Source organism: Nelumbo lutea, chromosome 7 (genome assembly GCF_056320005.1).
Source record: "Nelumbo lutea isolate HS-2025 chromosome 7, American lotus-T2T, whole genome shotgun sequence".
Lineage (NCBI taxonomy): Eukaryota > Viridiplantae > Streptophyta > Magnoliopsida > Proteales > Nelumbonaceae > Nelumbo > Nelumbo lutea.
The window spans coordinates 60453009-60466465 of NC_142690.1; the positions used below are offsets into that span (position 1 = coordinate 60453009).

Genomic DNA, 13457 nt, shown 5'->3' on the forward strand with positions numbered 1-13457 from the left:
AGAGATGCCCGATATAGACCCCAAACTCATAACTCACAAGCTGAATATTGATCCTGTAGTTAGGCCCGTTAGACAGAAGAAACGCAACCTAGCCCTGGAGCTGTGGGAAGCGGTCGACGAGGAGGTCGAGAAGCTCATCGTAGCTGACTTCATAAGAGAAGTCCATTACCCGAGCTGGATAGTCAACCCCATTCTGGTAAAGAAGGCTAACAGCAAGTGGCGCATGTGCGTCGACTACATTGACCTAAACCGAGCCTGCCCGAAAGACTGCTTCCCGCTCACTAGAATTGACCATTTGGTGGATGCGACCTCAGAGCACGAGTAGTTGAGTTTCTTAGATGCCTATTTAGGCTATAACCAAATCAAGATGGACCCGGTGAACGAAGAAAAGACTGCCTTCATCACGGAGTTCGGCCTATACTATTACAAGGTTATGCCCTTCGGGTTGAAAAACACAGGGGCAACCTTTCAAAGGCTTGTAAATAAGTTGTTTGCACCGTTAATCGATAGAAAAGTAGAATGCTATGTAGACGACATGGTCATCAAAACTCAATTCTCACATGAATTAATATAAGATTTGCATTCTATTTTTGAAATTCTGCGTAAGTTTAATATGAGACTGAACCCAAACAAGTGTGTGTTTGGTGTGATCTCGGGCAAGTTCCTAGGATACATCGTTAACCGGCGCGTCATTGTAGCCAACCCGGATAAAATTAAGGCCATTTTAGATATGACACCACCTCGGAAGTTGAAGCAGGTTCAAAGGTTGAATGGCTGCATAGCCGCCCTGAGCCGCTTCATGTCTAAATCGGCGGACCGCTGTCTACCGTTCTTTAACGCAATCAAGAGTAGAGGGTTCGAAACCCAAGACTGCTAGCTCGCGTTTGACGAGCTCAAGAAATACCTCACTATTGTGCTGACCTTAACCCGGCCCAATAAGGGCATTGTTTTAGAACTGTACCTCTCAGCGAGCGACGAAGTGGTCGGTTCAGTACTAATAAAGGAAGTAGATCGAGTCCAATGACCCATCAATTATGTTAGTAAAGTATTGCAGGGAGCAGAAACGAGATACCGGAGATGGAAAAGCTAGCATATACACTGATAATCGCAGCTTGGAAGCTCCGCCCGTACTTCCAAGCTCATACTATTATCGTCCTCACTAACAAACCTCTGAGGCAAGTGTTGCTTAAACCCGCGGTCTCTAGTCGGTTGACGAAGTGGGCCGTTGAGCACGAGGCTTTAGCAGATTTTATAGCCAAATGTACATTCAACTCCAAAGTTCCCAGGCCGGTTGAGCACGAGGCTCCCAACTCGGATGAGCCCGAAGCTCCCAGGCCGGTCGAGTCCGAACCCTGTGAAGTAGCAGCCAGTGTGGCATCTCTCCTAGCTCGGCCAATCGCGAGCTGGGATGAGGAGCCCTGAATCCTTCACGTAGATGGCTCCTCGAACCAACAGGGCAGCGGAGCCGGAATTGTTCTACATGGCCCAAGCGGCACGAAACTGGAATACGCGCTATGCTTCGAGTTCGCGGCGTCTAACAATGAAACAGAGTACGAGGCGTTGATAGCTGGACTAGCCCTAGCTAGAGAAGTAAAAGCAAAGCACATTGTTATCTGCAGCGACTCCCAACTTGTGGTTAACCAGGCCACCGACGAATATGAAGCTCGCGAGCCAACCATGATTGCCTACTTGACCAAGGTTAGAGAGGCCCTGCTTGACTTTCAGTCACACTTCATCAGACAGATCCCTAGGTCGAAGAACGCTGAGGCTGACACCCTGTCCAAGTTCGCCAGCACTAGCGACATCACCATGAGAACCGTGTACATAGAGGACCTGTCTTGGCCTAGCATTCTCAGGGGGGCAGAGGAGGTCGCTCCCGTCGTTCAGGAAGAGCCTAGCTGGATTGAACCGCTTGCGAGCTTCTTGCTACACGGGACCCTCCCTGCAGATCGCAATGCAGCCAGAAGGGTGCAGTGCCAGGCAGCCAAATACGTCATCATAGACGAGCGATTGTACAGAAGATCCTACACGCTCCCCTATCTGCGTTGCTTGTGGCCTATCAAAGCTGAACTCGTACTCCGCGACACTCATGAGGGGTTGTGCGGCGGGCACTTGGGGGCAGAGCTCTTACCCAGAAAGCGCTTCGACAAGGGTATTATTGGCCAACAATGAAGGCATATGCCATTGAACTCGTTAGAAAATGTGACAAATGCCAGAGACATGCCAATATTCACCACCAACCTGCTGCCAACCTCAAGTATCTCACCAATCCGTGGCCCTTTACACAATGAGGGATTGATCTACTCAGGCCATTCCTGCCAGCAACAGGTGGAAGGAAGTTCTTAGTAGTGGCAGTGGAATATTTTACCAAGTGGGTAGAAGCCGAACCCCTCATGACGATCACAACCCGAAATGTCCAAAACTTCTTTTGGAAGAACATCGTGTGCCGCTTCGGAGACATCAAATTCCAAGACATCAAATTCCAAGACTGGTGCCAAGACATCAAATTCCAAGACAACGGCAAACAGTTCGAAGACATCAAATTCCAAGACTGGTGCCAAGACATGGGAATCCGATAGAACTTTACTTCAGTCTCACACCCTCAGGCAAACGGTCAGGCAGAAGTAACGAATAGAGCCATCCTTCGCGGATTAAAGCACGGTTGGACCGAGCTAATGAATTGTGGGCAGATGACTGCTACGGGAGAAACACCCTTCAATCTCACCTACGACACCGAAGTAGTAATCCCTGCAGAGATCGAAGTGCCTATGCTGTGACTAGAAGCATACAGTGATCAAACGAACGAAGATGAGCTGTGCATCAACCTCGATCTACTCGATGAAGTAAAGGACCTCGTGTACATCAGGACCGCAACCTACCAACAGAGAGTAGCTCGGTACTATAATGCCAAGGTCAAGAGGCGGAACCTCCGTGTCGGCAACTTGGTCCTTTGTAAAGTTATGGTACCCGAGCCTGGCGCTGGCAAGCTCGGGTCCAACTGGGAAGGTCCCTACCGAGTGAAGCAAGTGCTCGAGGAAGGAACTTACGAGCTCGAGACCCTCGAAGGGAAACAAGTACCTCGGGCATGGAATATTGTCAACTTAAGACAATACTATCTGTAGCAACCGAGTAGGCTATGAGCCGCTCCCAAAGCCCAAGGGCAAAAATGCCGAGCTAACATGACCTCGACACAATAAGACCCGGTTGCCTTTGAGGCACGGGCAAACCTCAAAAATAGACTATAAGTCACCCCTAGAGCCTAAGGGCAAAGAACGCCGAGCTGACATGACTTTGGCACAACAAGACCCAGCCGCCTCTATGGCATGGGCAGACTCTAAGAGTGGGCCACGATCCACTTCTCCAGCCTAAGGGCTAGAACACTGAGATAATGAAAAGACCTCGGCAGCATACAATATCTAGTTCTCATTGGCATAGGCAAAATGCTTGCAAAACCTAAGGCACAGGCACTTCGGCCAAGAACCCTGTGACGGATAGCCCGTCCTGGCATGCGACAAGTTAAACCCGTAAGAGACAACCAAATGCCAACTTAACCCGAGTGTAGACAGGTCGGGCATGTACCCTACTATGTCACTCACCTCGGTGTACACAAGGCTACCCCTACTAAGTGTCTGAATACAGTTCGGGACCACGATGGTTGAGGAACCCACACTCCGGGTAATTAGCCTAGTAGCCTAACAGTTCAGAGTAAGACAACCACTTCGGCAAGTAAAAGAAAATTACGCAAGTATTTGGTGAAAAATATTCTCCATTATATAGGCTCCATTACACTACATAAATACATTCAATACAAAAGAGAGGGAAACCAAGCTCGCAGGCCCAGAATACAAGGAGCGCCTGACTACTAGGGAGGCTCATCGGCCTTACTCGGGGTTTCATCAGGGGTTTCCTTAGAAGAATTAGTCAGATCGGTGGCATCAGCCTCCCCGTTGCCGCCGTCGTCTTCAGAGTCTGGGTCATCCGCGGCCTGGCGTGCCATGTCATCTGTGATGTTGAAAGAAGTGAAGGCACTTATATCCAAATCGGGGTAGGTATGCCTTATCCACCATCGGCCAAGCTTGAACCCCCTGCGGTAGGCCTTTAACATCACGTTGTCGAACCTCGAGGACTTGACGTAGTCGACGACGGAATGAACCTTTGTCTGTTCCAGAGCATCGTGAAAGATTTTCGTCTTCTCCTCGATATCGGCCTTGAAAGACTCCACCTCGTGCTCTGGGGCCTCCTTGGTTCCCTTGAGGGTCTGCATCTCGAGTTGTGAAGCCTTCTGGGCCATTTTGAGGCTTTCCACCTCAAACTTTAGGGCTTCCTGACCAACTCGAAGCCCGTTCACCTCTGCCTTCAGCCTGTCTCGTTCCCGGGCCAGCTCCTCCCTCTCTTGTCCCAAGGTGTCATTCAGATCTTTCTGGGCAGCGGCAACACTCTCCAATTGATGGACCTTGTCCTGTGTTGCCTTTAGCTCAGCATGGGCCACACGGGATGACTCCTCAGCAGCCAAAGCATGCCTCAGGTGTTTATCAGATTGGAAAGTTAAGGCATGCACCAGTGTTTGCCTAACAGAAGGAAACTAGTCAGCTAAAAAAAAAAGAACTTACCACCATGATGTGGGTTGTCGCGCGACCTCCGAGCTGACCTGGGGTGAGTTCGGCCTAGCTCATGACTTCTGCATTGATGACACCCCTCTTGCTTCGGTCGAGGCTGACCTCGGGATCGAAGATGGACTCCTCCTCTTCGGTCCCCGAGCTGGACGCCGTGGCGTTTGTAGTATGCTGAGTCAATCCCTCTGTAGCCTCAGCGGCCGCCCTAGCTGAGCTCGGAGCCTCAGTAGTAACCCTTGCTGGCTCGTTCTCCAACCCCCTCGCAGCCTCAGGCCTTTGGGGTGGAAAGTCACCCTCCAGATCTATTACCGGAGGGGCGCTGTTGAGTCCGGTCTCAGGGGCAGGAGCCCGGGAATGATCCAATTCGGGGGAGGAAAACCTCATTGACTCCACATGAGCCCTTTTGGCGACCTTCTTCGCGGTCTGCTTCTTCCTCCTCTTCATTTGGTTAAGGAGCCGGGTGGCCGTGATTCTCTCTTCTTCGTCCATGGGGCCTACAACAAAGTTGACCCACTCGAGCTCAAATCGGCCTGAGTGAGCTTCTCTTCAGTGATGTACTCCCGATGATCAAGCTCAGCTTGAGCCCACGAGTGGAAGGCCTCCCATGTCTACTGGTCGAGGGCAATGTTGTTCGCCTGGGTAGCCACCCTCCAACTGGTAAGGAAGGGCCATCTTGTGTTGGCCCAGACCACAAAGTAGTCCCGCTTCCAAGCCGATACCTTGCTCGGGAACTTATGCAGTAACTTAAAACCTGGGCGAGGAGATAAGTAGTAGACCTGCCTGTGCTCACGGGGAGCGCTAGATGCACTCTTTTTTATCAGCAATATGGAGCAGAGTATGTCCGCGTCCAAAGAGAACCGCTTTTCATGACAAAGAGAAATGGTCCCCACTAAATTCTGAATGGAGTTGGGGTGGAGCTGATCCAGCGTGATATTTAAACGCCTTAACACCTCAGGGATAAGGGGTAAAGAGGGAGACGAAGCCCGCCGATGAGCTATTCCCTGAAAATCACGACCTCATCCGGACCGTGCTCCCAGGGGAAGTTACCGGTGGGAAGGTTGTAGTTGTACTCAGAAGGAAGGTTGAACTGCTGGATGAAGTATCGAAGCCTCTCTGGTGTCAGAGTAGAGGGATCGAACTGGTCCGGCACCCGACCACGATGGGAGGTGGACGCCAACTTACCTAAAGCTGCCCGTGCTTCGCGGGCAAGTCGGGCTGGGGAAGGGTCACCATGACCCGAAGTACCAACCTCGGGATCATCGATGAGACTGTCCACACTAGACGACATACCGAACTAAAAGAAAGAAACAAACTAGAAGGTAAAAGGAAGCTCGGGAGGACTCACCAAAGAAACGCAACCGGACTGGAAGAACAAAACGAATTGGGGGACCCGAGCTAAGAGACCCCTGGCACGAGCTCAAACTCTAATGACGACTGCTTTGTGGTGAAGAAAATGGCCAAGGGACCCCCTATTTATAGCCGCGACCGCGGGTTCTTCAAGGCGAAAACGATTTAGCACATTTTTGATGTCCGCGAAGTCCAAGTCGCGTGAAGTCCGCACGTAATCTGGACGCGACTCGAATCTCTTTTCGGTCGAGCTGGGCATTAGACCGGTACAGTTAGACGGAACACGCGACAACGCAGCTTAAATACCGACGCCAAATCCACCCAGCGCGTCATGACCTCCCCACGCTGGGTCACCGCTGCCAGCGCAGGGAGTGGGGGGCAATTGATGGAGGGTGATTTGGCCCGACCTTATAGTTCAGGTACACGTGGGCGTGACCTTACTCAAACAGTGACTTTACATGACAGCGCAACGGACATGAGCACAACTCGGAGGGAAAATCCCGCCGAGTTCAGCACAACAACTCGGTAGGCAAACTACTTGTCGAAAGCCACCTTGCCCGCACCTCCTCCCCGGGGTTAAGGCATTTCGAGGGGTCCTGAGTTTAGGGCACCCTAACTTCTTTTGAGGCCCGAGCTCCTCCCAACGGACCTCGGGCCACTCCCAAGCAAGAACGCACCGATTCTTCTCCAAACGCCCTGAGGCACAAACACTTCAGGTTGGCTAGCTCGGCATAACCGGCTACAGGCAACCCGTCACTCAAAGGACAACCCAGTTCAGGGTAATTCACAGGAGAACAGTTTGGTATACCATAGGAGAGCTTCCTGCCCGACCGCCGTACCCGACAAACATGTGGACAGCAGGCATGTCCCCCTCGCCGCGCCTGCCACGTTTAGAAAGGCGTCCCACACCTGACAGGCATGTACCTTGCACGACGGCCCCGCGCGTGCCACCTCAGCCCTTCCTGTAACGATTGTGGCAGACTGACAGTGGTAGTTATACCTGCCCTGTCAGAGGTTAGAGGGCCTGAAGCAAAGGAATTTAGTTATAAGGGGCTCAAGGAAAAAGGTATCTTCAAATCACTTGCGTAACTTGCACTCTTAGCCTTCGTTCTCCTTTCGCTTCTTGCACTCAATACTAACTTAAGCATCGGAGTGTTCCCGCCGAAAAACCCCCCGGGAGTTCTTCCTCTTTCCTCTCGTCTCAGGTACCTCTTAGGAGCCACGCGAGCGCCAATTAGGAGTGATTGGATTGCACTACATCATTTTATATTAGGGAAAATTTTTAATCAGTTGGCTCCATCGATAATTTGGTCCTCTAACTTTAAAATGCGAGAATCCAATACCCGAATTTTTAAAATGTGATAATCCAGTATCCGGATTTTCAAAATGTGACAATCTAATACTTGTCGTTAATCAGTCTATTAATCAGCCGTTAAGTGACATTTGGAAAGTAAAAAATACTCTAAGAATGCAATTTAATTCTCTTTATCAAGCATCTAAACATTGACAATAAAATGAACAGTCCTGAATTCTAGATTCTTCTAAACAGTCACCAACTTTTTTTAATAGAACATGATAGGATTTGGGACTCTTCAGTTTTTTGTCAATGACTGAATAGTTCATAAATAGAATTAGATGCCATTCAAAGAGTATTTTTGACTCTTCAAATATCTCCTAATGGCTGACTAATGGATTAATTAACGGCAGATTCTGGATTGTCACATTTTGAAAGTTAGAGCACTGGACTGATGCATTTTAAAATTTGAGATCAAATTATCACTCGAGCCAAAATACAGGGTATTGATCGAGAATTTTCTATTTATATTATTTTATATGTATTTATATTTTATATATTTCTATTTATACTACTTCCAAACTGACCCTTAACATCAACTCCCGTTAAAAGCATATGGTTCAGTAGTTGAAATGATCACTCATGAAAGGAGATGTCGAATCAAAGTCTCAAAACTGTCGGAACTGTAGGCTCTCTTTGAAATGGCACTCTGCTCTGCCCAAAAGAACTCTGTCTCAAACCGTAGAATTTATATTTTGTTTTTTCATCCAGATAAAGGAAACTTATAACCGGAGATAAATAACTCTGTTGAATTTCTAATTTGAAAGATCAGCAATAACTGTGAGAACCACACGCAAAATGGAATATATTGGTGGATATGAGCTGTGACCAATCCAGTAGAAGGCATGTGATAGATGACATAGTAGTGAGGATGGAATAACATAGCATAGTGGGCAGAGTGATGAGGCGGTTGGAGTTTGGATCGGTATATATATATATATATATATATTTATTTATTTATTTATATATTTTATATATATTTATATATATTATATAATATAAATATATATTTATAATATATGATATATTATTTATTATTTATAATATAATATTACATATATTTATAATTTTTTATTATATATTTATATATACTTTTTATAATATATATTATAAAAATAATAATGAAAAATCAAACTGATCAATCAGTTGATCGATTGGTTTTGATTTAATTTTGATTACTAGTTTTTTAAAAACCGATATTATTAATTCGTTTAAAAAAAACCCAATATTTAATTAACCAAACCGTAAACACTCCTACCCAAAGTTACATCGGTAACCTCATGTCCTTTAGGCCGAATTGGAATTTCTTTCCAACATGCTTTCAATATGATGTGTCTACACATCTTACCATACAACCGAAACCCACTATGTATTATATGGAAACACATCATGTTTTTTATTGGAAGGAGATCAAAAAAAGAAAAGCACAAACAGTAGTCAAACTAGTCATACTGGATAGACCCCTTGCTGAAAGGAGAAACCGAGCTTATCTTCTATTGTTGAAAAAAAAAAAAAAAACATCTCTTGTCAAAACCTATAAGCATAGCCCACATATATTTGCAAGTTGCAGCGATGAAATTTCATAAATATGAACCACCGCCAACTCTATGATATACCGTGGACTGTATTTTCTTTTGCTATTGAGTACCATGATTTCTCATCTTAGCGACTTTGCCCACCTTTGCATCCAATTGAAACTATTGCAGCCATGGAATTCCCTTAAATAAATTATGTGATGAAAGAAACACGTAATTATTCCATGAGTGTGAGCTTATCTTATATTCCTGATCCCAAATTCGGATAAAGGAGATGGGTTGATGAGGTTGGCAGCTAGACGTATATAATGTGGGTCATGCTATGTTAGTGCCTGCCTAGTTTCAAATCCCCCAAAAGGGTTGTGCCAAGAATTAGGGCAACTATTTTTTCAGAAAATTTGAAAAAATAATAATAAATTAAATATATAAAAATAATTTATATTTACGTGGGCCATGTTTTGGACTGGTGATGTAGCGCGTTCCCATAGACGGCGCCAATTGATGTAACCGGTTCTGGTCACGTACCAATTTTTTGTGATGTATCAATTTTTTTGGCCAAGTACTTCGTCATTTGCCTTAGTGGTGAAGTACTTGGTGGTGAGCTACCTGGTGACGAGCTCCCTGGTGGTGAGCTACCTGGATGGACTTGTCATTTGACCTGCTCCTAGGCGGCCTGTAACTCAAGAGGGTGGTGGAACTCCCTGGTGTAGCGCAACCCGACTGCCCTCTGCATGAGGTGATCTTCTCTCCTTTGTAGGCGACGGGAGCTGAGAGACCTGCGAGAACTCCATCTTTTCCTCCTCTCTGTAGGCGGCGGGAACTGAGGAACCTGCCAGAACTGAATCAGAGGACCCGGGGGTATTTACCCAGCGGGGACTCTTCAATGCCTAAGTTATCATTCTGATTGCAGAGAGCTTGGAGAGAAATGAGAGAGTTAGAGAGCAGGGATTACCTCAATTTTTTCATCCTCCCCCCCCCCTGTCTTTGGGGGTCGGAATCCTTATATAGTGGTGTCCTGTCAAATCAAGCATAACAGCCTTTGTCAAGTCAGGTGTAACTGCCTCTGTCTCTCTGCCGCAACCGTTACTGCCAGAGCTGAGGTGGCGGGTGCAGGCGGCTGCTACAGAGTACGGTTCTGCCAGTCAAGGGACAACTCCCAGGACTGGCAGGCACGGCGCCGCCTAGCGAGAGACGTGGGTGCAGGCCTCAGGATCTGTCGGGTACGGTTGTCAGGCAGGAGATCTTCCTGCGATACGCCAAGTTGCCCCTAAGTGCCGAAGTACCTATGCCGAGCTACCTGTAAGTGTCGAGCTGCCCTTAAATGGCGAGCTCTTTGTAAGATGCCAGACTGCCTGCGGAGTGGCCAGTTGCTTGTGGCGAGCTGCCTATGCCAAGCTACCTGTAAGTGCCGAGTTGCCCCTAAGTGGCGAGCTCTTTGTAAGACGTCAGGTTGCCTGCAGAGTGGCCAACTGCCTATGGTGAACTACCTATGCCGAACTGCCCGAACTGCCCAATTGTCAAAAAGCTGCACTTGATTTACATGAGGTGCCAGATGTCACAATTTCATTAGAAGACCAAATCCACCCTTATCAAATGGCATGACCTGACTAGACCATGCCATGCATGGACCAAATCTCTAATACTCGTACTCTGAATCATACACTATTGATTATTGGACTTGTTTTCCATTTTACTGTATTCATACGGGCAAAAAGTAGATAAGTTATTAAAATAGGAAATATCAAATGCACCACTAATAATGGATATGAATGGCAAAAGCAAGATTCATGTGGCCTACCCCAATTAATTATTGGGATAAATCTTTAATAATAATAATAATAATAATAATAATAATGTTTTTTTTTAATTTCAAAATAATATAAAATAATAATTAGGGTTGATAAAGAAGAATTAATATTTGGATAATCATGGTATAATAATAAGAAGGAGAGAGACAGAGGGCAGAAAAAGACAAATCAGAAAACAACTATACTAGAGCATTCCAACAGCTCAATACCATGGGCAGTTTCCAGTGTCCGGAGAGATCTTCTCTGTCCGATGGCCGCATCTCCAACAACTATACTAGAACATCCTTGCCTGATGCGGTGATGCCCCTCATCCTCCTTTCTTCCACGTGCATTCGTGCAGCCTCAATCCATATAAAATTACTTTCCTATTACATGTTGTAATTTATTACACTACACCGAAATACAATCTGTTAGAGATGCAAATCCGGATTATCATCAGATGGCTTTGCTTCTTGTGAGGCCATCTTTTTTATCTCTATTTTCAATTCTGTGACCACGATTTTGAGTTCAAAAGTGGGAACCTTTGAATCTTAAATGAATGCAGTGTACAACTCCAACTCGCATATGGATTATCCGAGTATGGACTGGACACGTCTTTCTCCTTGTCTTGGCTCCACCATAAATCTAAACCTACATATAACGTGGGACCCAGTAATGTGGCCACCTCAGATTGACATCATTCGGTCGGTCTCACACTCTCACTCTAACACTCCTCGCCCCTCGATGTAGCCAGCGGTGCACTATAAAACCGAATCCCTCCACGCTTTCTGCTTGCTCAACTCAACACAGTAGCCGTTGTATAAGTGTATTATATCACTCAAATATCAAATCTCAACAATCGATGGCCGATTCAACAACGCCGCTTCTCTCCCGATCCAACTCGGAAGCTGAACCAGAAACCCCACGACTCGAGAAGCAAGTTCCCTCTCTAGACGACACCATCGAACGGTGTATAGGAAGTTTCGGGTGGGCTCAGCTACTGCAAGCCGTCCTGGTCTCCCTCGCGTGGGTCTTCGACGCCCAGCAGACCTTCATCAGCGTCTTCACCGACGCCGAGCCCACCTGGCACTGCTCTCGCCCCGACGACCCCTCCTGCAACTCTTCCGCCAACCTCTGCTTACTTCCCAAGGATGCATGGGCTTGGGATAAGCCGTCACGGACATCCGTCCTGTCGGAATGGAACCTCGCCTGCGCCGGCCCCGTCATCGCCGGGTTACCGGCGTCGTCATTCTTTGTGGGCTGCCTCGCTGGTGGACTCGTTCTCGCCACATTGGCTGATTCGTCTCTCGGTCGCAAAAATATGCTCGTCCTCTCATGCCTGATGATGTCCGTAACTTCTACTTTAACGGCCTTTTCTCCCAACATTTGGGTCTACGCCGCCTTGAGATTCGTTAGTGGGTTCGGTCGCGCTACGATCGGAACTTGTGCGCTTGTCCTCTCGACAGAAATCGTTGGAAAACGATGGCGAGGTGAGGTGGGTGTCATCGGATTCTTTTTATTCACATTCGGTTTCTTGTCGTTACCGATCATGGCTTACATCAACCGAGAGTCTTCATGGAGGACCCTCTATCTGTGGACGTCCGTGCCAGCCATCTTTTACTGTATAATTATCCACTTCGCAGTGCGCGAATCACCAAGATGGCTCCTGGTGAAAGGACGCAAAGACGAAGCAATAGAGACGTTAAGAACCATAACCACGAGGAATCAAAGTAGCTTCAGGTTAAGCGTGAGCTTCTCCGGCATATCCATCGTACCGGAGACGTTCGACGGCAATCTCTACTCTGCTATCAAGGCATTGGTGGAGAAAAAGTGGGCCTTTCGACGGTTAATGGCAGTGATGACCGTCGGTTTCGGCATCGGAATGGTGTACTACGGGATGCCTTTGGGGGTCGGAAACCTGGCCTTCAATCTCTACTTGAGCGTCACCTTCAACGCCTTATCAGAGCTGCCGTCGTCGTTGCTGACGTTCTTTCTTATCGGAAAATTGAACAGGAGAAGTTCGCTGCTGGTGTTCACGATTATAAGCGGGATTTGTAGTATAATGTGCGTGGTGGTGGGTGAGTCACGGCAGGTATTGCAGGTGGCGGTAGAGCTGGTGAGCTTCTTTAGCGCGTGCACGGCATTCAGCGTGTTGCTGATATATACGCTGGAATTGTTCCCGACGTGTGTGAGGAACTCGGCATTATCGATGGTTAGGCAGGCGTTGGTGTTCGGCGGGGTGTTCAGCCCGGTGTTGGTGGCCGCCGGGAGGAAAGATGGGTTTTTATCTTACGGGGTGTTTGGGTTGGTAATCGGGTGTTGTGGTTTGTTCGTGGTTTGCTTGCCGGAGACCAGAGGTGGGACCCTTTGTGATACGATGGATGAACAGGAGTACAAGGAGATCATAGCATCTAACGGTGGTGATGATGTTTGAATTCAAACGAATCCAGTTGCCTTGTATTCATTTACTCGATTGATGATTGATGTAAGTCGGTATCCAATCCAACGGTGGTGCGGATGGGACGAATGGTAACGCCTATAAATAAGAATTTTTGTTTCAGCTTTATTAAGAATTTTTTTATAGGTCAGGTAGGAGAAAGGTGGTAATTTTTACATCTATTTTTGGATTCGAAATTTGCATTTTCAATATTCAATATGTAGAACGAGACAAACATGGTTAATAATTACTATTAATGGTTAATATTTTTATCATTTTATATTAATTTACTAATGAAATTTAATATTGAGACTGTTCCAAATCCTGATCTAAATCTGATATAAATGAGATTTGATTATAATCCAAATATTAACATTATCAAAT

The 13457-nt window shown here is 46.9% G+C and overlaps 1 protein-coding gene across 1 annotated transcript; it reads left to right on the forward strand.

The window, feature by feature from the left end:
- The first annotated feature begins 10778 nt into the window (after positions 1-10778).
- On the forward strand, positions 10779-13206 carry OCT3 (organic cation/carnitine transporter 3). The gene has a single exon (XM_088953274.1). It carries the CDS (start codon positions 11499-11501, stop codon positions 13068-13070), a length of 1572 nt encoding a protein of 523 aa, XP_088809400.1. The 5' UTR covers positions 10779-11498; the 3' UTR covers positions 13071-13206.
- The last annotated feature ends 251 nt before the right edge of the window (positions 13207-13457 follow it).

Bases quoted from the DNA above. Each gene is read 5' to 3' on its own strand.
- OCT3 (XM_088953274.1), top strand. From the start codon at position 11,499: ATGGCCGATTCAACAACGCCGCTTCTCTCCCGATCCAACTCGGAAGCT.